The sequence below is a fragment of the Seriola lalandi genome, unplaced genomic scaffold, assembly GCF_002814215.2.
Source record: "Seriola lalandi dorsalis isolate HSWRI2012SDOR001 ecotype SW California unplaced genomic scaffold, Sedor1 jcf7180002054692, whole genome shotgun sequence".
NCBI classification, from domain to species: domain Eukaryota; kingdom Metazoa; phylum Chordata; class Actinopteri; order Carangiformes; family Carangidae; genus Seriola; species Seriola lalandi.
In genome coordinates, this window is record NW_019525245.1 from 947589 (window position 1) to 974415 (window position 26827).

At 40.3% G+C, this 26827-nt stretch overlaps 1 protein-coding gene across 2 annotated transcripts in view; it reads left to right on the forward strand.

Moving 5' to 3' along the window:
• Nucleotides 1–23072, forward strand: part of scn8ab (sodium channel, voltage gated, type VIII, alpha subunit b) — a 50498-nt gene extending 27426 nt beyond the window's left edge. For both annotated transcript variants that reach the window (XM_023423481.2, XM_087178631.1), the window contains 16 exons: nt 845–977; nt 1232–1470; nt 3052–3225; nt 3665–4021; nt 4139–4312; nt 4484–4777; nt 6362–6479; nt 6654–6808; nt 7558–7731; nt 12924–13046; nt 15306–15590; nt 15688–15741; nt 15829–15966; nt 16431–16535; nt 16649–16919; nt 17424–23072. In XM_023423481.2, coding sequence (XP_023279249.1) covers nt 845–977; nt 1232–1470; nt 3052–3225; nt 3665–4021; nt 4139–4312; nt 4484–4777; nt 6362–6479; nt 6654–6808; nt 7558–7731; nt 12924–13046; nt 15306–15590; nt 15688–15741; nt 15829–15966; nt 16431–16535; nt 16649–16919; nt 17424–18589 — 3960 coding nt within the window. In that variant the 3' untranslated portion in view covers nt 18590–23072. The remainder of the gene's footprint in view (nt 1–844; nt 978–1231; nt 1471–3051; nt 3226–3664; nt 4022–4138; nt 4313–4483; nt 4778–6361; nt 6480–6653; nt 6809–7557; nt 7732–12923; nt 13047–15305; nt 15591–15687; nt 15742–15828; nt 15967–16430; nt 16536–16648; nt 16920–17423) is intronic.
• Nucleotides 23073–26827: the final 3755 nt, after the last annotated feature.

Consider the following 26827-nt stretch of genomic DNA (forward strand, 5'->3'; position numbering starts at 1 on the left):
AAAAAATACTTCTACTTTTTTCCATTCTTAGTCTTCCCATGCTCGTACTGTTTCCTATCTCTGCTTTTATCTACCCTTCTATTTCTTTCTGTCTCGTCCTTTCACTCTTTTTCTGTTTCCCTCTCTTTCCTTCATGTCCTTATTTATCCTCTGATCCTGAGCCACTGGATGGTGCAACAACAAATCTGAAACCTTTTTCCTATAACAATATTTCTTCTCATCTTAGCTAGCATGGTAGACCCCTCTTTTATTCTCAACCAATCTACCTGCTTTTACCTTTTTACCTCTGAAAATGTAGCATGGTGTAGCAGCAAATGATGTCTTGAAGTCGCCTCTGTTCTTGACATGCATGTCATTGCATGCAATTTAATGCTGCTCTTTTAGGGGTTGTAGTTCTGTTGTGCACAGTGCACAATGGAGGGTGTACTGTAAATTCTCAAATAAAAGCCAGAATTTTAATAATGGCCTCTTACTGAAATATAGAAAAAATGTTTTGAAATTTGAAATAAAGGCTCAATAGTTTAGTAAAGACCTAGCTGTCACTTCAGTTGTGGTAAATTAAGACAACCATTTGAGAATTTGCCGTATGAATTTGAAATATGTTGTATGACATGCTTAAATTGAAAAAAAAACCCAAATCATTTGGGGGAATTGCACTTTGTAAAACTGATTTGATAATCTGATGTGATGATAAGCATTTAACACATCAGGCTTTTCATGTTTTGAGCAGGCATAGAGCATCATTGATCATTTGGAAAGCTTTAGAGTTTTAATGTGTGTTTGTTGAGCATGCATTCATGTGAGTACCATCTCTAACTGACATTATGTCTTTCTCTGAGTACAGACTACAGACGTGGAGATTAAGAAGAAGCACTCTGGCTCTCTTATGGTATCTGTGGATCAGCTCAACTCCTCCTTCAAAGGAAAGGACCGCGCCAACAGTCAGATGAGCGTAGTCACCAACACACTGATAGAGGGTACAGACAGAACTCGTGTTTTCCTTTTTTCCTTTTCAAAATGCTTTAATCCTTTGCTATTGAAGGTCAGTTTTAGACCTTGTACAAAAATATGATCTACATTACTCAGATTAAAACCTTCAGTGGGCAAACAGTTAAACCACAAACTGACATTTTCCTTGTGTAGACAAGCGTCCAGATACAGATGGTGTCTGTTACTTGCCAGGAAACTTATGGTAGACACAAAAAAAAAGCATCTTCATCTTTTCCTGCAGAGTTGGAGGAGTCTCAGAGGAAGTGTCCTCCATGTTGGTACAAGTTTGCTAACGTCGTCCTCATCTGGGAGTGCTGTCCCATCTGGCTGAAGATCAAGCACATAGTCTACTTGATTGTCATGGACCCGTTTGTTGACCTGGCTATTACCATCTGTATTGTCCTCAACACCCTCTTCATGGCCATGGAGCACTACCCCATGACTGAAAGTTTTGAGGAAGTTCTCTCTGTTGGCAACCTGGTGAGAAACTGAAGCCCTTCTTTTGTCTGTTCCTGTACCACTGCCATTTGCCTTTGTAATTTTTTATGCCTTGAACCTCATTATCTCTCTCAGGATTTACAGAAGCATTGCAGGTTCAGTTTGTCCCACCTATATAATCTCAAATCAATACATCAATACATCCATGCATCATTTGGTATATGCACTTAAGAATACACATGCGCAGAGTGTATATAGGACTCTGATGGGGTCTCATTAAAGATTTAGTTCCATTTTAATGCAGCCAGCCAGCCTGCTCCCCAAACACCAACCCCCACCCCACCCCACCCGACTCAGGTCACTCTCCTGCTTCCGTTGCATCCAGCTTACCTCAACTGTACTGAACTCTGTCCAACTCTCTCTCTCTCTCTCGCTCTCCCTCCTGTTACACAAACACACACACACACACACACACACACACACACACACACACAGTCACGATAATGAGGCTTGTCACTGATCTGTCCAGGACTGGTTTGGCGGAGTATATCTTAACCAGATGTACAGCAGACATCGTGCTCTGCCCCTGCTGTCACATATCACAGTAGCACAGCTGTCTGACGGCAGCAGTATTGGCACAGTACCAATACTAAGACAGGAAATGAGGTCACAGGGATTGGCATTCAGTCAGGAGTGAAACAGGAACTGAAGTCAGAGGAATCAGTGTGGCATAATGAATGGTGCAGTATGAATCATTGGGTGTTCTCTGCAGCACTGATTGAGCACATGATTAGCTGTTGGGTGGACGATATGGAAAAGGCTCTGAGGACTAGAGCTCTATACAAGTTCTGCTAGAACACAGTGCCATTGCTCTATGACCTTGCCCTGTCAGAAAAGCTCTCACTCTAAGCTAATTCCAATACATTTTTAATCAGCACTACATCAAATGAAATGCAATGCAAGCAAAGCACGTTTTTTATTCTCAAATTTCCTCTTAGACTTCGAGAATGAGGAAAAGATTTGTAATTTTACTTTTTTTGTTTGCCATTATTAATGGAACTTTCTTTATAGTAATTAAAAGATTTCAAATGTTTTGTTCAATTTTATAAAGTCATAGTCTGCGCAAATAAAACTGACACAACCCGTTACTGGTACTGTTATTTCCTGGAAAGCAGTGCATCATGATGTCATGCTGCACGAGTAGGTGCAACTAAAAAGTCCAACCAATTCAATTCAATTTTATTTGTATAGCGCTAAATCATAACAAACATTATCTCAAGGCACTTTACAAGGTAAGGTCAACACTTTACAATATTATGGAGATAAACCCAACTCCCACAATGAGCGAGCGCTTGGCAACAGTGGGGAGAAAAACTCCCTTTTAACAGGAAGAAACCTCCAATAGAAAACCCGACCCGGAACCAAGCGGTCACAAATCCCACCAAAACCCCATTTCATATTCATCACTCACTGTGTACTGTGTGCTCCCTCTTTATACATCGCACACACAATTTCACACAATTTCATGTGATGTTTAATTACATTTCATTTTGTGGGAAAATTGTAAATTCAATCCCAAATTTGTGGAGTAACTGTAATGTGCACCCATGTGTGGGTCTACAGGTTTTCACAGGCATCTTTGCCGGGGAGATGTTTGCCAAGCTGATTGCCATGGATCCCTACTACTACTTCCAGGAAGGCTGGAACTGCTTTGATGGCTTCATCGTGACTCTGAGTTTAGTTGAGCTGGGACTGGCTGATGTGGAAGGTCTGTCAGTGCTCAGGTCTTTCCGATTGGTAAGTGTTAAAGGATAGAGACAGGGATGTCAACATCTGTTTACCTTGTGGCCATCATGTACAGGCCATATCGTTAACGAGAGATGAAAGTGTCAGTTTCAAAAGACAGATTATAAAAAAAAATCATCATCTTATTATTATTATTATTTTTTCTGTATTATCATCATTATAATTATCATATCATAGTTCAGTGTTTAAAGCTGTAATGAGCCTCTATAACTAGTTAACTATCATACAATTGTGTTGTTTATTTGACTAAACTATAAACCCTCTCAAGGTCTGTATCTTGTGTATCAATCAAATGTTTGCAGTCAGTACATTTGCTTCACATGACATTCAAAATGAAATTAAAACATACAGTCTACAGCCACACCTTTTCAAAATCACTCTCCTGATATGAATTACTGTGGAATGATCATGTTTCCTGTTTCTCTCGTAGTTAAGAGTGTTCAAACTGGCCAAATCGTGGCCCACCCTCAACATGCTGATCAAGATCATTGGCAACTCAGTGGGAGCTCTGGGTAATCTGACCCTGGTGCTGGCCATCATTGTCTTCATCTTCGCCGTGGTGGGCATGCAGCTGTTTGGCAAAAGCTACAAGGACTGTGTGTGTAAGATCGCGCGGGACTGCGAGCTACCCCGCTGGCACATGAATGACTTCTTCCACTCCTTCCTGATCGTGTTCCGAGTGTTGTGTGGGGAGTGGATTGAGACCATGTGGGACTGTATGGAAGTGGCGGGACAGTCCATGTGTCTCATCGTCTTCATGATGGTCATGGTCATCGGAAACCTGGTGGTAAGTAAAGACAGAGATTACGTAGTGTAGATCTCACTGAATGATTACCCAATAGAGAACCATCCATTTCCTGTTAGTGCAGGGTGTTCCAGCTCTTGTCGTGTTTTTCTTTCTGAGGTGCTGAACCTGTTTCTGGCCTTGCTGCTGAGCTCATTCAGTGCAGACAACCTCGCTGCCACAGATGACGATGGGGAGCCCAACAATCTCCAGCTTGCGGTTGCCCGCATTAAGACAGGGATTGCCTGGTTCAAGGTCAACATGCGGGTCTTTGTGGCCACAGTGCTTAAAAAGGTACTGTATAATTCATTATGCGAATGATTTTGGTTGTTAAATAACTTGTAATTGTAACTGTAATTGTTGTCAAATGAATATGTGTCTTGGTCACTTATTTCTCTGTGATGGTGTTGGTGTTTTCTAATAGCCATTTCTTTGTTCCTACTATTTCACCATTCTGATAAGCAGCCTATAGAAGATGAACAGAAGCCTTTGGATGAAATGTATGAGAAGAAGCTCAACTGCATTGCAAACCACACAGTGGACATCAACCGTGAACTGGACTATGCTAAAAATGGCAATGGCACCACCAGCGGCATTGGGAGCAGTGTGGGAAAGTATATGATTGATGAGGACTACATGTCCTTCATCCACAACCCCAACCTCACTGTCTGTGTTCCTATTGCTGTCGGCGAGTCGGACTTTGAAAACCTTAATACGGAAGATTTCAGCAGTGAATCGGATGTGGAGAACAGCAAAGATGTGAGTAGGAAGAGTGTATGAATGGAAGAGAGATGGCAGCCATGATGTCCTTGCTTTAGTGTTAGATTATAATTCGGGTAATTTCTTTTATGTGGTGGTTTTACTTTGGATCTCGTTTATTGGAGATCACAGATGCAACATGCCTGTGATAATCTTTGTGTTTAAAAACCTGTAGAAATGTGGCTTCTGCATCAGGATAAAATTCACATGTTAACATGGACAAAAAAAAAGTAATGCCAGGATTCAGTTCTGTGACTTAAATCATGGAATAAGTCAGAGTGCATGTGTGTAAATGTGTGTGTTTGTGTGTGCCTATGTAGCATCCTTTGATCCTTTAAGCAGAGCTTGTCTGAGCTGCCACATGGAAGACATTTAGTTTACCTGACATTTCAGAACATCCATTTAGACATGGCAGATGTAACACTGAGCCTGAGTGCTGACCCTGCAGACAGACAGACACAAAGGAAGTCCTGATGAGAAAACAGACAGAGAAATATACTGTATACTGTATAGTATGAGTGTGGGAGAAGGGTAAGCCAGCCCCAGTAGCTTGTGGAAAAGTCTGCCGCGTGGGTCACCTTGACCTGGTTTATAGTAGGAAGGAAGGAGATAACGCAGAAGCCTCACTACTGTACCTGCACCAAGTTCATATTCCACTGGGCTCCCTCAACCAACCACACAACAGTCTTTTCCTGCACCACAGCCAGCCACAGGGTACACTGCAGGGAGTAGACACAGACAGAGCTGCTAGCAGCCAATCAGAAAAGCAGGGATCCATCTGGCTGTTTGGTCGAGAGAAAGAAAAAAGAGAGCGAGAGGAAGAGGGAGCGAATGCGGTCCTGTGCTGACGACTTAAGATTATAAAGTGCAGTATCATTCTCTAGTGAATTGAACTGGCTGAGTGTCTGCATGTGCGCTAGTGTGTATACACTTGATTACAATAAGGCTGCTGTTTTGCTGGTGTTTAACTAGTTTGCCCTGCCTCACCTTGACCTATTGTTAAGATTTGACATGATTAATGTTACAAGCTTTGGTTTTAATGTCTTACAATGAGATTTCATGTTCCTTTTTTCTCACAGTGGTGAAATATTCTATATATTCACAGCAATTCTCAGCCTAACGTGTTAGTAATAATTGTAATCGGTATCCAAAAATATACTTTGCATAAATTGTATACAGAAATCATCATCACAGAGTCTTTTGTTTGAATGTGTATGTACAAGCATAAAGCCTTTGTTTAATTCCGTCGCCACAAATAAATAAAGAATCTATGTTAGTGCATGTATAACAATGATAATCATTACCAGTGCAATCAACCACTGGTCAAGTTTAATGACTTCCTATTAATAGCTGTGCAGAACAGGCAGTACCAGAAGGAGGATTAGCTACACTACATGGATACAACATGTATACCTCTAGCAATAAATCATCTCATACATATACACCCAAAGGGGAATTAATGTAATGGCTGTACTGTCTCTATGCCCTATCCATATGGTTTCAGCATCTCATTGCTGAGCCTTTAATGTTCAGAGAAAAATTCAGAGGTTGAACTGATCTCTTTGCTCCCCTTGTTTGTCCTAGCTGGATGACACCAGTTCATCTGAGGGCAGCACAATAGACATCAAGCCTGATGTGGAGGAGGTGGCAGTGGTGGAGGTAGTGGAGGAGTACCTTGACCCAGAACCCTGCTGGACAGATGGTAGGTGGTATTTGTTTTAAATTTGGCTTTGTGGTCGACAATAACAATGAACAGAAGTGACTTATTATTAACATTATATATACTATTTTAATGGCACAGTGATACGTATTGCATTGTGTCCATGGTAGTATTCATCAGTGTACATCAACAGTTATGTTTTAATTTGCCGTACAGAATGTGTGGCCAAATACAAGTGCTGTGATGTTCCCATCACCTTCGGCTGGGGCAAACACTGGTGGTTCCTGAGGAAGACCTGCTACCTGATTGTAGAACACAATTGGTTTGAAACCCTCATCATCTTCATGATCCTGCTCAGCAGTGGAGCCCTGGTAAGAGCGCACGTGTGCACACTCCAGTGTGGGTGTTCTCACTTATCTCATAAACATCATACTAATGCCACTACTAGTACTTCTAATTGTTATTATGAAGCACATATCAGAGCAAAGTCACACAGTGATGTACACCACTGCGATATTTAAGAGACAATATGTGAACAACATCTGAGAGGAAAAATGAACAGAATAATTAAAACAACAGTGTGATATTCATTTAGAGAAAGTGAGTTTCATTGCCTTATAAGGTTGTGAGCAAGCAAGATCAACTCCTGATTTTCTTCTGCAGCTGCTCTTGATATGATTGTTGCTAATGGACAGCAAAGTGCTGTAATGCACCAACCTTTCAACCGGCAGAATCCAGCTTAGGTTTGCAGCTTTCTAGAGGGGGGAGGCCTGTGGCCAAATCAAAACACTTATGTGCTGAAGAACGGATACAGGCAAAGGACTGAAGGCGACCTGAGGGAATAATCAGTCTAGATTGACTTGGTGAAGGATTGCCTTTATCAAGCACTTTTCCTTTACTATGTAAACAACTCATTCTATGAAAAAATATGACGCAAGTAAAGATGATTTAGAACAATAAACAGTCTAAAAGTGTGTCATTCTTCATAAACGTAAGGTGTGGCTTACCTCAACAGTTTACTCATTGAGTAGATCAACATATGCAATGTATCAGAGGTGAATGCAGCTGAAAGAAATCACTGAAGCCAATGTCTGTGTGATGTATGTCTGCTGCTCTTTAGGCCTTTGAGGATGTGTACATTGAGCAGAGGAAGACAGTCCGCATCATTCTGGAGTACGCTGATCGGGTTTTCACCTACATCTTCATTCTGGAGATGTTGCTGAAATGGGTGGCCTACGGCTTTGTCAAGTACTTCACTAATGCCTGGTGTTGGTTGGACTTCTTCATTGTGGATGTAAGTACATTTGCATATTATTTTTATACCTTACTAATAGTGCAACGATGTCACTTCATTTGGTTCAGCTGCTCAAGATGATATTTTAAGATGGCAACATCTGAGGAATGCATGGATTTGAGAGATTACTTCATTGGTCAACTTAAACATTAAGCATGAAAAAATGTAGTTCAAACATAGATTCTGTGACACTGAAATTCATGTTTTTCTTAAAATGAGAAAATCCCTTCAGGGGCATACCCCTGGGTTGAAATCCGACTCAGGCCCTTTGCTGCATGTCATCCCCTCTTTCTCTGCCCTAACTTTCCTGTCTCTCTCCCACTGTTCCTATTGTAAAAAAAAGCTAAACATGGCCAAAAAATAACAAAAAAAGAAAGAAAATAATTTCAAAAAGCCACATCAAGAAATACAGTTCATCTTTTGCTGTGAAAAAAACATAATAAAGTAAAAGGATCCAATTTTTCAGTGTATTTTCTCAACACATCCACAAGTAAGTCAAAGGTTGACAAAGGAAAACGCATACAAATATTGTCCACTTCTAGATGTGCCCCATGTCAGAGATGATCAATAAATTCTGCTTTATTCAGTTTACCCTGTAAAACTGCTTTGACTCTCAAAAAGTCTGACTGACTCACACAGGTTTCAGCTTGTCACACTGAACTTTCTCCAAGTGATGACACCATTCTTTACAAATAGGTAAAGGTTCCATAATAAATACAGAGCTTGGATAATAACCTTCAAACCACAAAAATGATCATTAAATTTTAATAGTCCTTATCGTATTAGCCTAGCTGTCCAGAGCAGGTGCTCCGTACTGTTTTCAGTACCTTTGGACTAAATATAATGCTAATTTATCTTATTTAACAAAATATTAATGGGTCACATTTATTTCCTAGCGTTGGTATGGAGTCAGTATGGTATAGAACCAGCAGTAAAAGTGAACATATAATGTGATATTACCGGTGAAGAGCTATGTCTTCCTCACAGCGCTCTGTGTCAGTGTCATAGGATACGTTTACCAGGGTGCCACTTGAAATTTTGGGCCTTGAGACAACAGCACAACAGCAGCCCTGACACAGTAAATATCTATAATCCCTGGTATACTGTATTTGAGAGCTTTTGCCTAGCTCTGGATTGCTGAGTCATTCATTGTTTTCCCGCCTGACGATTACTATTACTCACATATGGTTTGTCCTTTTCTGCCATTTGTGCGTGATGAGTTTCTCACTTGAATTTGTCCCTGTGTCTGTATTTGAAAAAGTAAAATATACATTACATGCTCAAAGGTCCAGATGAAATGGGAGCCTTACTTGAAATACAGCCAGACTGAACATGGAAAGCTAGGCGAAGCTGCTGCCCCACATTGGTTTCTGTAATTGCATGTGAGAGGCAGGGAGGGATAGGCCGCCAGCGTGGCAGATTAAAGTTCTAATAAATGACGTTTGACTTTGAAGGGGTGGAAATTCATGGTGTGTTAACCAGCCATGTTCATTAAATATAGTTTATTATTTTGCAGATGTAGCTTCTGTACTGAGTTGTGTCATGTGTGAAACTAAACTGTGGCAGACACAGCAGCAAGCACTGAACTGCATTTGAATTGACATCATGATTGATCCTTGCACAAGTAGCTGATAGTGGGAAGTGTTAGTGACATCTGGCAGCATCACTGAGTTCTGTCCGGCTGTCACCTAAATGTGAGGTGTTTCCTATTGAAACAGGAAGTTGAGATAGGACATAAAACAGAATAACATCACTGTTAACCTAAGACAAGGGGATGTTAGCTAAGACGGGAAGGACAGTTCTATTTCGTAGCCACATGGCAGGGTTTCATCTCACGCCTACTAGTGCAAGATGGAGTCACCATGAAATATTCACCACTTTCCAAAAAGTGACCCTTTTCCAGGAACTTCAAGTCCTCATTTTATCTTGTGTTAATATATTATGATACTGACATGCACTGAAGAGGAATAGGGTGTAGTCCACTATTTAGTGTTTCTCCCATTTTATAGTATTGTCTGAGTTCCAAAGTGAAAATGGTCACACTATATAGTGGACTCAAATTATGCTAAGTGATGGTCACTAATCAAATCACATCTGTCTATCATGCAAATGTCCAAAACTTTAGTTTGAAATTAAATGAATGACGAAAAATTTAGATAAAGCTTCTGACTTATTTCTTAGAATTTTGACTTTTTTCTCTGAATATTTAAAAATAAATCCGAGAACATTCTCCTGTTGTCCTAACATCTACCATCTTCTTCACATACGTGTATCTGATGATGTGTTTTATGTCATGTATTGCTTGGTAAGTCATCCTTTGTCCCTTAACCACCAATTTTCCACTGTCCATGACTGTGATGTGCCAATCTGTCCATGATTCAATATTAACATTCTTACCATGTGACAATGTCACATGATATCACATGATAAGGATGCACTAATGTATGTTGTGTTCCTGCGGGTTTTTTAAACTTGTCTTTGGGTTTGTACCAATACCCACACCTGTGGTATTTGGGAGCAGTCAAGTGTCCACTTGTGTGATGAATTTCCAGTAACTGCCAGAGTGCCCAAGAGTTCATTAAGAATATAAACATGTGGAAGTTTATTAGAGCTCACTGGGACATGCTTGGTTAATGAAGACATCCTGTGGCCCATTCAAATACATGGCACAATTGAGCTCAGATGCAAATGAACAAATATGACAAATCAACTTAATATTTATTATTTAATACTTATTTTTACAAGGTCAATTGTGCATTATTATTATTTTATCAGTCTCATTAATAAGAATAGATCACCAGATAAATTGGTACATCTGTGGAGCCATAACTGTGCAGTATTTGAACAGGAATCATAATTGGCTATTGATGCTGAATCCAGCATGTTACAAACTTCTGCTTCTTCATGTCTGTTGATTATTGCCAATCCTAAAACACTCTTACAGGCACACTACCACTAACAGCTGGGCTGGTGCTGCTCAGTAGACTGTGATTTTTTAAACGTGGCACACACTGAAGTGCCTCAGACTGCAAGTGTGGGTATTGAGGCAGGCCCATAATCTCCTTTTTGTCCATGACCTCTACTGCCTGTGATTGTATGAATTGTGAAGCTGCTTCGTGCCATGTCTTTTTGTGCTTACCGAGTCAGCTAATTTGGTATCAAACAGTGGAATGCATCCTCATGTACGGCTAAAAGCATCAAGCCTCACATGTTTTTAACAATGGTCAAAATGTTGATTACACAATATGAAAATACCCCACTGAGAAACAAATGTAAGATTTTCTAGAGCCTCACCAGTAGTGAGGCTGAAAATGCAAAGTCCCGAGAGGGCACTGTGGATTAAGGAATTGGATGGGCAAAGAGACTGACCAAGTGACAATGCTATCCTTAGACATTGCTACCAGCAGGGCAACAAAATGTATATGCAAGTGTGTGTATTTGTCACTGTGAAATTTACCGTGTCTGTGTATATATGAATATACGAGGCTTGGGCAGATCATACAGATGACAAATATAATGCAACAGTTCAGTAACCCTACAATCAGTGCTAATGTGAATCTTATAATGTGTAGTTGTTGAAACTCCTTTTATATACTCCCTTTGTTGTGTTGAAATGCATTATATTGTATGGTGCTTCTGATTATTTTTCTATCCACTGTACATTATACAACAAATGTGAGTACACCCCTGTGGAATATCACCAAAATGTTAATCATCTTACAAAAACTCAATACAACAATAATTATTCTTAAGCTGAAGTTTAGTGTATTTGATCTTCAGTCAAAAACAAACAGGTTAGATAGACTTCATTGAAAATATGGGCTCTTAAGTCTACCCTCAATGCAACAAAGTGCAGTACACCTGTGATTTTCAATTAAGGCTAACTGCATGAGCAAGGTTAGAAAATGACCTGTGAACACCACAGCTTCAGTTTTGGCCTGGGTTGTGTCAACTGCAATATACAAGAGCCATACCACCAATAACAGGGTGCAGTGTAGTGTGCTGATATGGGGATTCATGAGTGCAAAAGGTGAAGGGGAGATGACATTTATAGGCAGCATTATGAATGTAAGTTTGTTGTGGAATCCCACCATTGAAGGGTGTACTGACTCTTGCTTCGACCGTTTTATAGTTTAGTCGAACATTTTTGTTTTTTAAATTAATTGGCCAAAAACAAATAAAGCTAAAATGGACAAAGTGAACATTTAAGTGATATTGAGCAGAGGTGTTCTCAGTTTCATTGTATAATTTATAGACTGACTTATGATAAGAGGACAGAAGAGTCATATTCTCCAGGTTATGTGTATTATGTGTCCAGTGCTTGTCAACCGCTCCTTTCTTATTCTCCAGTAGAAAACCTCTGATAAATCTCAGTATATTCTAAAGTGGCCCATGTGTTGTGAAGATAATTTACTCTGACTTTTCCATGCAGACCTCTACCCTAATATTGACCTGTCCTCTCTCTCACAGCAGGTGCCTATAACTGTGTCTCTCTTTAAGTTAAGAGAGACATTGTGCAGCTGTCGAGAGGGACTGAGGGGTCGGTGTTTAAGGGTCCAGGGTAAGGTTTGTGTGCTGTGTTGGGACTCCTACTTTCACAGGTTATCCTCTCTCTTCTAACCCTGAAAGTTGTCCTCAACCTTCTGCGTTTTCTCTCCCCTCTTTAAGTAAGATGCTCTCTGGTGTGGAAGCTGTACTGTTTTGTACTGTGTACTGTGTGTATATTATTGTGTCACATTGATTTAGTGTTTGTGAATACATCTCTCCTCTAATTTTTTCCCTTTGTTTGACTCTTTATCTTCTCTCCCTCTCACTGTGTCAACCACAAGTTTCTTTCCAGGTGTGCTCACTGTGCTGTTAAGCTGGTTATCACGCTAGACTGGCTTGCCAAACTAAACCAAACACAAACATAAGCAAACAAACACATACAAAAAGAAAAAAGAAAACTTGGGTCATGTACACTTTATTGACCTTTGCATATTGTAACAACCCGTTTAACCTCATGTTATATAGATACATATATTTACATATATAGAAACTATATATGTACTTATATATATCTGTATATAACCATTCAGCCATCCTTACAGTATATATAGGGTCCATCTTTCTCTCTATATCCCCTCTAACTATGTGGGTCCTCTCTTCCTTTGCCTCTGTCTTTCCCTCTCCTTCTGTCCCTATCTGTGTAGGTGTCTATAGTCAGCCTTATAGCAAATGCGTTGGGCTTCTCCGATCTAGGCCCGATTAAATCACTCAGGACACTGAGGGCCTTGAGACCCCTCAGGGCCCTGTCACGTTTTGAAGGGATGAGGGTAAGACCTAAGATACCAGGCAGCTGGTCCTTTCTGCATGCCGATTAAATAAAAGCATCAACGCATGCTAGAGATGGCAACATAGAAATCTTTTAAAAATGTCTCTTAAGAGGAAATTTTTCAGGTAACCCCTTTTATCAAAGAAAAGCTTTTTTTTTTTTTTTTTGCATGGATGCAGATCATCTCAGATGGTCATTAATACATCTGATTTGATTGATTACATTTCATTTCATATATTATAAAGTTAGTGCTATGTTAAGGCAATTTGCAATGAGCTATCCATTAAAAATAGCAACAAAACAACATAAAAGTCTATACCTATCCTTATGAAAGACTAGACCATAACAGGGATTTTTGACCTGAATGATGCAACACATAATAATAACCCAACTCTGAAGTATTCAGTACCAGCTGAGAGAACAACAAGAGGTTGGTATGAACCATCACACAAAACCTGCTCAAACTGAACCACAGGATGGGGTTAATTTATAAAGGAAGTTCTGCAATTTGAGCAAGAAAATCAACACCTGTGAAAGAGTTTCTGAGCCTCAGCGCTGCCTTGTGTTCACATTATAGGCAAATAAATTGATTGGTGCACAAGGTCAATTAAACGGTGCTTACATATTTATTGTTCTGTGTGTGCACGCAATTGAATTGAAGCCGTCCATAACTGTGTGTACAGTTTCCTCGTCAGTAGTTCTGATACGTTGTGACCCTGGAGGGCTCTGTGCTGCGTTTTGCCAGAGAGAGCTGTATTTTCTCTCTACGAAGATGATGGGGTTCTTATGATCATTACTTTAATGTGTGATGGGTTGGATCAGCCTCTGGTTGTTGCTGGGCAAAAAAAAAAATAAAAAATCTTGTCAGTGTCTAAGTTCGGCATCTTCTGCAACTGTCGCTCTGCCACAAGTGTCCTGTTATCTGATATTATCACAGTTTGGCTTTGGCATTGTCACAATGGAAGATCAACAAACTTCTGGTTGCATACCCCCCCTCCCCCAGCCATCCTTGCTCACCGTTCCTCAGTGAATTTCCTCACCATGATTTTCATGATCCCCATTTTGCAGTAGTTATATGGATGCATTGTCTCTATATTAAATGTTAGGTAGTTAGAGTAAAAGAGAGTTTTAACATTTGATGTTTGCCTATATAGTTTTGGTTTATTTGGCTTTCTGTTATCATCGCACCTCTTTGTTTGTAAATGCACATTCATATGGCATCCTCCTGAAGCTAATAGCTTTATCTCCTCCAACATGCCCACACTGCTTCAGTGCAGTATAGCTGTACAGTCACACTCGTACGCTCATTCATATTTGTAACGCTGTACAGTATAATTCTGTTTCAGTAATACTACAGTCATTGTTTGGATTTACTCTGCAATATGTGCTTTCTATACATTTAGGAAAAATTCACTTGTCTTCAAGATCATAAGTAGTCATATTATCATGGCCGATCTAACTCAGCATAAATACACAAAGCGGGATTATCATATAGTATATATATGATATACGATTCATACATCCATGCAATCTTAGGTACAATATCTGGATCTCTAGGTGAAGAATAATTGCATTTAATAGGGGTGTAACAATATATGGACACACGATACAAAACTGTGACAATATGGATGTGGAGCTGAAAATGTTTTGCAGTGTAATCAATTATAACTGAATGCCAGAGGGTGCAATTAAATGTCATTCATGCTGTCAGAGCAGTGACAAGCTAATAGCCTTAAATATGTCCTTGTCCTACATCCGCACTCCTAAGTGAGGATGTTTAAATTGCAGGATATTGTGGTGGTGGAAAAGTGGAAAATGTTACTCCAACTAAGTTCAGTCATTTGCTCAGACGTCTGCCTGACCACATTGTTAACTAGATATTTTTTATTTCATGTAGACTTTGCACCAAAACTGATAAAAACAAAAAAAACAAAACAACTATGTTATAAGAAAAAAAGAAAATGAATCACAGTTATATCACAATTTCAGTCCACTCCAGCTTTGTTAAAAATATCATGAGTATATCATAAGCGTCGTGCCAAACTGTGAGCTGACAGTATTGTTACACCCCCAAGTATTTTATTGCTATGGGCTTCATTTTGTGCCAAGAAATCAAATAACACAACCATAGATTTTAATGGAGGAAAAGAATGTGCATTTCTGTGTATGTGTGTGTTTTATGTGTGAACATCTTCATGCAGCACACATGGTGAGTGATTACAAAGTTACAGCGGCTCTGTTTCCTTGCTCTTCTCTTCAGGTTGTGGTGAACGCCTTGGTGGGTGCAATTCCCTCCATCATGAATGTGCTGCTGGTGTGTCTCATCTTCTGGCTCATCTTCAGCATCATGGGGGTCAACCTGTTTGCTGGAAAGTATTACTACTGTTACAACAGTACGGCCGAGGAGAACTTCCTCCCCGATAAGGTCAACAACAAAACGGAGTGTTTTGCACTCATTAATGCAAACTACACTGAAGTCAGATGGAAAAACGTCAAGATCAATTTTGACAATGTGGGTGCTGGGTACCTGGCGCTCCTGCAAGTGGTGAGAAACCCTTTGCTGTCACTTCTAATTTGTTTGTCTCTTCCGGTGTCAAGTGTTTAACCAGTGTTCTCACACACTCTGCCTGCCCATTTAACAGGCAACGTTCAAAGGCTGGATGGACATTATGTACGCAGCAATAGATTCTAGAAAGGTAAGGGTTTTGCAGTTTTCACGTCTTGACTTCCAGATCAATGAGCAGTAGACTTTTGTACATATTTTCACTTTTAACACTTCACAGGTGGAGGACCAGCCTGTGTACGAGGACAACTTGTACATGTACATCTACTTTGTCATCTTCATCATCTTCGGCTCCTTCTTCACCCTAAATCTCTTCATTGGTGTCATCATTGATAACTTCAATCAACAAAAGAAAAAGATAAGATTTATTTTTCTCACTTTCACCTTCTCAGAACACGCTGCCTTATAATTGAACATTTTGGAAAATTTGCTTAATATTCGCTTTCTAGATTTTAGTTAGATGAAAGGATCAATACCATTCTCACCTCTCTCCATATTATATGAAGCTATAGCCACCAGCCAATTACCATAGCATACTGTTAGAAAGGAAGGAAGGAAGTGTTGTTGAATTATAGAGGATTTCGTAACTTTTAGACAAAGCCAGGCTTGCCGTTTCCCACAGTGCTTGTGCGCGATAGCTTCATTTTTACCGTATGAGACATGAGAGAACAAGACAGCGAGTGTGTGTATTTCGCTAGAAAGAGATATTGTTTGTACAATCAAAGTCAATTGAGCCCTTATGCTAAACTATATTTGGATTGGGAATGGAATGAAAGATCAAAATCCTTGCAGATTGTAACCAAATTGTTTTTGTCCCTTTACTTTGGAGGTCAGGATATCTTCATGACGGAAGAGCAGAAAAAATACTACAATGCCATGAAGAAACTAGGGTCAAAGAAACCACAAAAACCAATACCCAGGCCTCAGGTAAACATTGTTTTACGCCCTTCAAACTCACCACCAAGCAGCTTTGTAATTGCAAATGTCTTAAAATGAAACAACTAAACATCTCTCACTCCGTTCCTCCCCTCTCTCCTCAGAACAACATCCAAGGCATGGTGTTTGACTTTGTGACGCAGCAGGTGTTCGACATTTCCATCATGATCCTCATCTGCCTCAACATGGTCACCATGATGGTGGAGACAGATGATCAGTCAGAGGATACGGAGGTTGTGCTTTACTGGGTCAACTTCATCTTCATTGTGATCTTCACTGGCGAGTTTTTACTGAAGCTCTTTGCACTGCGTCACTACTACTTCACCAACGGCTGGAACATCTTCGATGTGGTTGTGGTCATCCTTTCAATTGTGGGCAAGTATTCAAAAGAGTTATTTATGCCTTGGGGAACGAGGTGTGGAGAAGCTTGACTGGAAATAGCTCAGATTCTGCCCATTTGAACGTGGGGAATGAAGCCATGAAATTTATTTTGGTTTTGACATATCTGTCTCTGAATTTCCACTGCTGCCCCTGTACCATGGAGATGAATGTAATTTCCACCATGTTGCTCACAGCACTGAACAGTCACATTTATATGACTCAACATCGGTGGCTGGACCAGTCAAAAATGTGTGTACTATGTTATCACTGATTGGAGGTAAAGGAGAAATTTAAAAGCTTTTCTTTCTTCCCCCCAACAGATTAGAGCTGTCTTTTATCACTCTGAATAATCTACAGAATAGGACTGAACAGTTTTCATTGCACCTACTGTGGACAGTAAAGTAAAGCAGTCATTGGGCAGTGTTTCAATAATAATAATATCCCCTATAGCCTAACCAAACATATGTCGTATCTCTTTTTGCTCTCTTTTAATTTCAGGAATGTTTCTGGCTGACCTGATTGAGAAGTACTTTGTGTCACCGACACTCTTCAGGGTGATTCGTCTGGCTCGTATTGGCAGAATCCTGCGTCTCATCAAGGGCGCCAAAGGAATCAGAACTCTGCTGTTTGCCCTCATGATGTCTCTTCCTGCCTTGTTCAACATCGGCCTGCTACTTTTCCTGGTTATGTTCATTTTCTCCATCTTTGGCATGTCCAACTTTGGTTATGTGAAACACGGGGCTGGAATTGATGACATGTACAACTTTGAGACCTTCGGCAACAGCATGATCATCCTGTTTATGATCACCACGTCAGCTGGCTGGGACGGCCTGCTCCTGCCCATCCTGAACTATCCTCCAGACTGTGACCCCCTGTTGGAGAATGCTGGCACCCCCGCTACAGGAGACTGTGGCAACCCCTCTGTGGGCATCTTCTTCTTTGTTATGTACATCATCATTTCTTTCCTAATTGTGGTCAACATGTACATCGCCATCATCCTGGAGAACTTCAGTGTGGCCACAGAGGAGAGCGCCGACCCACTCAGTGAGGATGACTTTGAGACCTTTTATGAGATTTGGGAGAAGTTTGATCCTGATGCCTCCCAGTTCATCACTTATGCCAAGCTTTCTGACTTTGCTGATGCACTTGAACACCCACTCCGAGTTCCCAAGCCCAACACCATTGAACTGATCGCCATGGACATGCCTATGGTGAGTGGCGACCGCATCCACTGCCTGGACATCCTGTTTGCCTTCACCAAGCGTGTGCTGGGTGACAGTGGCGAGCTGGACATGTTGAGGCAACAAATGGAGGAGCGTTTTGTGGCGGCCAATCCCTCCAAGGTCTCTTATGAGCCAATCACCACCACTCTGAGGCGCAAGCAGGAGGATGTGTCAGCCAGAATCATTCAGAGGGCCTACCGCTCCTACCTGGCTAGGCGGGGCTTTGTCTGTAAGCGCAAACCAGCCAATAACAAAGTGGAGAATGGCGGGAACAATCAGGAACAAGAAAAAAAGGAGAGCACTCCCTCAACTGCCTCCCTGCCCTCTTATGACAGTGTAACCAAACCTGACAAGGAGAAACAGGATGACAACAATGAGGGCAAGGGAGGGAGGAAAGAGAAAGGAAGAAACCAAAAAGACATCAGGGAATCTAAATGTTAGAGCGTTGGATTAATAATCACAGTAATAACAATAAAAATTATAATAATGTAACTTCAAGCAAAGCGAGAGGAAACTCACCCACACAGATGTACAGATTATTTCATTTGCAAGTCAGAAAAAAATAATATTCAGTAATTTTGTTTACAGACTTCATTCTTATATTGATGCAGAGGGAAGCCGCTTGGTCTGTTACAGCTTGAAGACTCTTGAACTTCAGTCAAACCAAACATAATCAGCATACTGTGTGACATTGTTGTATCTAGACTACTGATCTTAACAAAAGGGAATGAAAAAAAACAGACACGGAAATGTCTGTTGCTCACTTGCCACTGGTCCACAGATAAGACGAGAAACTCTACACCAAGAGGTGGAATGAAAAAACACTACAGGAATCCGGCGCCTGGATGCAAGTAATGGATTCCTATGGAAGACAGTGTTGTGATGGAAACGCAAGGATGCTGCTTGATGCTGAAGGATTGTCCTCTTAGTTCTGTCATTTAGTGCTGAAATGTGTAGAGGAGAAAATGACACACTCACTCTAAAGAACAAACAGAAGGATGACTGGTGAGTGAAAGACACAAATGACAGAGAGCGTTGGAAGTACTTTTTTGTTTTATTAAAAGCTAGAAATTGTTAATTTGAGCAGCAAAAATGCAAACAGATAAAAAAAAAAAAAAAGAACAATATTCAACATTTTGCCCATGTCACTTAACTCTTCTACTCATTTTATCTTTGTTATACCCACATCAAAAATGCTTTTTTTTACATGGGCTTTCACACGAATTGGTTAAGGGTCTGTTTATTATGGGGTCAACTCGGGCCAAGGGCTTACATTTACTCAGAAAGATTTCCAAACAAATACATAAATAATTGTGCTTGTTCAATGCATAGAAATGACTTGCATGATGGCATGTTTTGATCAGAAATCTTGCATGAATTATCATAGTCCACAAGACACTAATACTCAGACCACACCAGTGGCTCGACTGTAAGATCGAGACATTGTCAAAATTGGAAAGTTGAGAGTTCAGAGTAATTTGTTTAACAAAGATAAGTGATATGGGGGTTGATAATCTAAAATGGATCCGAATTTTATCTCATTACTCGACACATTTCAAATGACTATGTTTAAATTGTTGCCTCTATAGACGGAAGAATGGAATATGTTGGTAAATAATACCACCATAGAGGATCAGTGGGTGAAATCCAAACAATTATTTGCTGCTCTGGAGATTTTGAGAGTGTAAGATGTAGAAATGGATGTCTGTGTGTATCATGGGATTGAAATGTTTGTTAATTTGGACTGACACGTTTTCAAGGGCGTAACTCTTTGAAACTGAAAAGCTTATATCTATAATTTGTATGCACCTATGTAATGTTCCATACCATCTGCCTTTAGTTTTGTGTGAGCGGGCATTTCGGGAGTCCTACTGTCGGTTGTGAGTGGTTTTTGGGGATTTCACAGGTATGGCAAACTCCTTTCTGTTTCTGATGTTTCTCGATGTGTGGTTAGACCTTTCTGAAGGGGCTGAGAAGAGTTTTGATTATTGTTGCGTTTACATCATTTGATGCCATGTATTTACATGTGTGTGTGTTTATTTTTTTATTTTTTTATTTTTTTTTCCCCCTGATGTAATTTTCATGTTTCGGTGGGTGGTGGGTCTTATTTTACACAGTTTTATAAGTCACATCTGAGATGATGTCGAGGGAAATGGTCTTGTGCTGGAACATATTTGTCGGTTGTCAGCTGTATCCCATTTTAACAAGAAGCAGAGAATGATGAATGGGTGATGAGAACATTGTGTGTGGAGAAGCCAAAGAGATCTGCCTTGTTATCCCTTGTTGCCCTTTGTCCATGGAGTGGGATTGGGTGAAGTATGCCCTGCCCATTCTGTTTTTTTCGCTGTCATTATTAGACAGAGAGACCCTAGAAATGTATGCAATGCTTGAAAAATTCATCCCTTTTTCTCAGGAGATATTATAGATGTACTATTATGAGCTCTGCAACAAAATGCAAGTGAATGTGATGGGAGTATTTATGAAATCATGTTTGACTCTTTTGTGTTTTTTGCCATGTTGATGGACAATGATCTCGGCTGGTTCGCCTTGTTCTGGCAGCCGCCCGGTCAGGGGCCAGTTTAGCGCTTCCTGCTTATGACGCTTAGAATTATAGGGCTAGAAGCATCTCAGTGAAACAGCAACATTTCGCTCGCTTGTAACGGCAGCGTTTATATTGATAGCGGATTTGCATTTGTGGTTAAGTCATTATGGACTGTAGTCTGGTCTCAATTAATGTCAGTAAACAAAATAATAATAATGTTCACCCCGATAGAAATCACAGACACAGGAAACACTGTGAGGAGATGTCATGAAAGTGAATTGGGATATGTTGGTTGAGCAGCACACTTTTCACTTCTTTCTGAGGCAGAAGTGTCATGCTCAGTGGATAGGCCCCACATTTCAGTATTTAACAACAAGTGCTCTGAGCATCTCATTTGCCATTTTTCTTCATATTGCTCTTCTGCATAACAAATACCAAATAACCAACAGAGCACTGGATGCATTCTTATGGTACTGTGAGCCTAAGCACCACACCAGAGCTTTTGCACTTCCTGTTGTGCAGTGATGTCACTACCTGTTTATGAATAACTCCCTCATCCGTTCTCGAGTTCTACGGTCCAGTTGCTGCATGAGATCTCCAAAATCAGTGTGGGTGTTAACTTGAACCAAATAAAACTCTGAATGATACGCATAAAAGCTACTGCCGTCCATTTTCTCCAAGATCACCACGGATATACAGATAGGAATCACAGAAAGAAGCCTAAAAAAAAAAAATAGACACACATACATCCATTCGGGAAAAAAATAAAATAAAATAAATACAGTTCAGGCTATGTTCTATACGGCACAAACTGCAAAAGCTAAGAATGGACTTTTTAAGAAACTATAAATAATGTAATATATTATTTTATTTTAACGGCATGTGTAGTTTTTTTGTAAATACAGGATTACTTAAAAAACTACAGCTATTAATCTAACACTAAATATTAATAACCATAAATAGAATGGCTTCCAGCTGACACCCCTTGTCACACTTGTTAGGCTGTGACACATTTGTTAGATGGAGTAGATTTTTTGAGTCACTTTTCACAAAAAAGAGGGGAGTAAGCTAAAAAGAATCTATGTTAAAAAGCAGAAATTGTATTTAAAACTGTATAAATCAATACGTACGTATACAGAGCTATATTACATATATATTATATATATATTCTTTCATATATATATATATATAGTATATATACATTAGAACAATGTCTGTCACTCAACTCTCCTGTCCACTCCTTGCATTGAGGTGAAACCAGAACCACAGAGTGTAACTGATCATGCTTCTTTCTTTGTGTGGTTTGTTCAGAGAATAACCAAAACTCTGGCCTGCCCAGGATTTCCGCATACCGGGTATCAGCGTACAATGCATGGTGTTGTACTTGTACTGGCTGCTTCTGAGAATTGTGGAGCCTGCTTTGGTGAGAGGATTGCACTACCAGCAAACCCTTTTGTACATGTGTGAAGATGTCTTGCCCCTAGTTTCCTATATTGTACACACAGAGATATAAAGATGCAGACAGACAGACACACGCACACACAAACACACGCACACACACACACACACCCGCGCTCATAGTATTTTGCAGGCAACCGCTGGTTAACCAGTGTGCCCCAGTATGAGCCACAGCTCACTTTGTGTGACAAAATTTTTTGCTCGTTTCAGCTCTGTCCCTGATCCATGTTTCCACTTAACACACTGCTGCAGTTTGGAGTTGATCTTTAATTTTGCTGTCACTTTCAATATGATATATCTAATGATTTAAGGGTTAGTTGTCTTAACTGTCTGTGTATTTGTTTATGGTGCAATATCTCTTAACGGCACGTGCCTTTTTAGCTTCCTATTTAGTCTGTCAATAAAATCAGCAATGAGGATCTCAAAACCCATGGGAGTGAATCAAAATGGAGCACGATAGAAACGATGTATTGAGTTCAAAATTAACTTGTAAACTGAAAAACTCACCACCTAGATTAGACTGTCTGGACTAACATCTTGTAGAGTCATGTAGTACAAGTGCTCTCTCTGTGTGTTCTGTTTACTGGCTTCTTGGGCCAGTAAGAGAACAGCTTGCCTTCTGTTTTACACTTGTGTTCATTTCCAAAATGTTGGTTTACCAATCGGTATATGAGGCCATTCTTTTGTAGCATGACTGAGATAAATTTCTTTTCTTTGCTGAAAATAGGCTAACTGAAAAAAAACAAAAAAACAACAAAAAAAAAAACAACAACCTTTTGACTGTCATTATCTCTTGCCACTAATACAGTCAGAGAGAGGACGTGTGTTGCACAACCACATGGGACAATTAAATGAGAATCAGTGAAAGAATGTCTTCATTTGAGCACGAATCTATTTCCAAACAATAAAGCAGCCTTCCAGTTACACCTCTGGCTGGTGTCGTTTTTGGGTATTATAAAAATGAATGACTGCCATTTTATCATGCAGAATACGCTCCACCATGTCTGACACTGGATGGTTTAGTTGCTGTTTAACTACCTCATTTACTGTGACAAAATGTAAGCATTTGAAATGTTAACAATTTCAAGTGATGGAGGACACTGATGCTGCAAAGACGGGGATTTAGTTTGTGCCTCAAGCTGATAATCACTCAAATAGCTTGTTCAAGTTGCAAACATAGCAGAGACAATGTCTGAAAGCCACGCAGGACAGGGAGGGACAGAGACAGAGCAGCAGGAGAAAAATACAGTCCGTTAAGGCTTGGAAACAACATCACGGTATACTTCTGAAATACCATTATTAAATTGTTTTTACTCACTATATTTATATTACAATGGTTTTACAACACTTGAAAAAGATCATTGAGTTGATGTGGTTGGGTGTGTCATGGTGCAACAGCACTGAGACGACTTTAAAAGCAGGTGTGTGTGTGTGTGTGCATGCATGTGTGTCTTTCTTTCCCCATTCTGTGTGTGTGTGTGTGTGTGTGCAAGGTGGCGCACTGAAAGAGGGAAAAGGAGGGGAGGGGAGGGGGGGGTGTTAGCAGAGACAGCACTGCAGTGCAGATAGATGAATGCAGTGGCCTGGGCTGAGTCAGCAGCATGCTCCCAATAGGCTCAGACTGTACAGTGCACTGTATAGCACCTCCTTACCCACAGTAAGCAGGCAAGCAAGCAGAGGGAGAGAGAAGGAGCTACAGCAAGAAGATGAAAAGTAAATGAGAACAATAAACAGAGGCACACAGTAAAAAGCTCGTCTGTTGCTATGGATTTATCCTTCGCCTCCTACCTGCAGTGCTGCATGTGTTTGGAGTGCATCACTTACTGTGTGCAGTTCGAGGCTGCATCTTTCACTATGCTCATGTTGAGCTACTGAACAACATACGAAAGGATTAGATCATTTCAAAGAGAATGTGTGTCGATATTGTTCATTTCCATACTGTATCTCTAAATGTATTGCTTTCCTCTATAAACACCATCAGAATGTCTGTGTGCTTTGTCTTGTTCCCCCCCCACCCTCTTCAGATATCTGTCTTCCTTGCATCCATCTGAATAGCAGGACTTAGTTGCAGAGGTGGGACGTGGATTAAGTAGGACGTTGGTGTGATCATTCAGGCTGTTCGAGGTGGGAGCAGGTTTGTGTGAAGGAGAGAGAGAGAGAGTGTCAGGGAAGGGTGTGTGTGTGTGTGTATGTGTGTATAAGGGATAGAGAGGGACATATGTCTTTAAGGAATCAATAACATGTAATCTGCAATATTGCTGTGACCAAGTATCTGGCTGAGGTGGTGGTTTTCTTTGTTCGCACACGGTATTTCTATCTCCTGTTTCAAGTCTGCTCCATCATGCAGAAGAATGTAGAAAGACAGAGGGTGCAGTTTCATTCAGTCCAATCTCTGTGCTCAAAGGAGATGCATGAGGGCAAAGGCCTGACATGTCTGTCTTGAGTTCAAGAGGTTTCAGAAAGCAACCCCTTTCCCCCATTTTCATATAGCTTCCATTACCTGGCTGAAGAGGGAATGATTTAAATGAATTTAATTTCACCTAAAATGGAATAAAAGACGAGACGGATTAATGCTTTCAGTGCCCTTTTCATCCCTGGTTTTGCCGCCTGTGCCCTTCATTGAGCATATAGCCCCCCCCCCCCGCCATGTTAGGGTGGGGTTTTTTGTTCACCCCTGCCCCTTGAAAGTGTCTGCAGATATCAAAGCTGGGAACTTCCATTACTGTAACCTCTCCCACAGACTTCAGTGAAGTGCCTCGCATGACTTCTTACAGCTATCTAACACCCTCTAGTGGGCCTGAAGGAAATAACTCAAGACAACTGTGCCACTACCACAGGTTCAAGGGATAGTTCCTTTTTTTTTGACATAAGGTAGTATGGGTTACACATACCTCCGGTGGTGCAATGGTGTGTGGATTATCCCCTTAAACCAGCAGCTTATCGGACGGAAATGAACAGCAGTGAATTTTAGCTAAAAAGTCCAAAATGCCCTCACAGACACTAAAACCAATTGTTTTTTTTATTTTTTATCATCTTTTTTTAAGGGTGCAGCATTTTTTCAACCAGTGGAACCGTGATCCTGTGGAAATTCACTGTGTTGTCAAGATGCCAGATTCCTCAAAAATGAACCCAAATCAAGCAACCAGCATCTCTCCTCTGCAAACCTTATTTTACCTGCAAAGTGTCTCAAACATGGACACAGACCAAAGATTTATCAATCCTGGGAAAGGAAAGCCTTCTTGAAGAAACCCACAAGGTTTCATTTAGCTTTCTACTGTCAATCTCCCATCATGCATCATTATGTAAGTCAAGGTCAAATATTCAAGAGAGGTAGCATTGACCAAAACACAGCTAGCTTTCTGTTCAGAGAGATTTAATTAATACAAATTTAGTAACACAGTTAGACTAACTTACTTTACTTACACAGACAACTCACCCACCACCTACTCCTAGTCCTCAGATACCCGGTGTTGCAGATCCCAACCCTGGACTCCCTCTGGACTACACTGGACTACTTCATGTAGTCGAAATTTGTGATCAGCCAATGATTTATTTGTCACATCACAGCTCATTTCTGATCAAAACTTTAATCGTTGTGCTCTTGAGAGCTTCCTTCTCAGTCCGATGACGGCTGCTCATATTGTCGACTAGCTGTCAAGAAATTAGCCTGTTGAGATTTACTTAGCATTACAAGAAGCATCGTTGAGACACAGGGAGGCATTAGCCTACCTCACTACACGCCTTTAGTCAAGTCCAGAGGGGAAATTTCAGCTAATATAAACATGACTCATAGATTTTTAACAAGAAGTTTGCAGGGGCAGAACATACTGTATAGAGGTCTTCCTCTTCCTGGTATTGACTGGGACATATTGCTCCCTCCAGAGGTGGAGCCAAGGTAAATGTACTCAAGTACTTTTGCATATCCAGTTTTGAGGTACTTTACACGAGTATTTACCCAGGGTACATTACACTGCACTACATTAACAGCTAGAGTCACTACTACTGCGATAGTAAACTGAATATTTTTGGGTTTTGGACATTGGAAAAATGAGACATTTGAAGCTGTTAACTTGGGCTCTAAGAAACTGTGTCGGACATTTTTTTCATTTAATTGATTAATCGATAATGAACATAATCATTAGTTGAATCCCCATTTTAACAGTGTGGTATTCCTAATTTTTAAAACATCTCAGTGCCCGTTTCACCACTGCCTTTCTCCCCTGAAAGTCTGAACCCCACAGTAAGTTTGTCCATCTTTGACTCAACAACACATGGAAACAAACTGACATTTTACACACTCTGCAGTCCCACCAACTCCAGTGCAGTTTCCCCTCAGCCTGAAGGAGGAGCTTTGCAGACTATCTAGCAACAGAATATCACCACTGGGCAATAACCTGAAAAACCAGGGTGGTGCCATAGTAAAGTGACCAGAAATACTATATTCTCTGGACCTAAATATAGCCCAGAATTGACAAGAAGAAAACTGAAAACTAAAGACAGAAACTACAAGTCTTCCTATGCTCATGTGTTCATTTACTTTAATTTGTTTAAACCATCTCTGCTGATATTTAAAGATGTATAAATACGCCATCAGAAGGTCCATGTTTTATGCTCATGTATTTTTGTCATTTTCTCTTTAACTTTTTTATTTATTTCTTTTTGTTATATATTGTAAATGA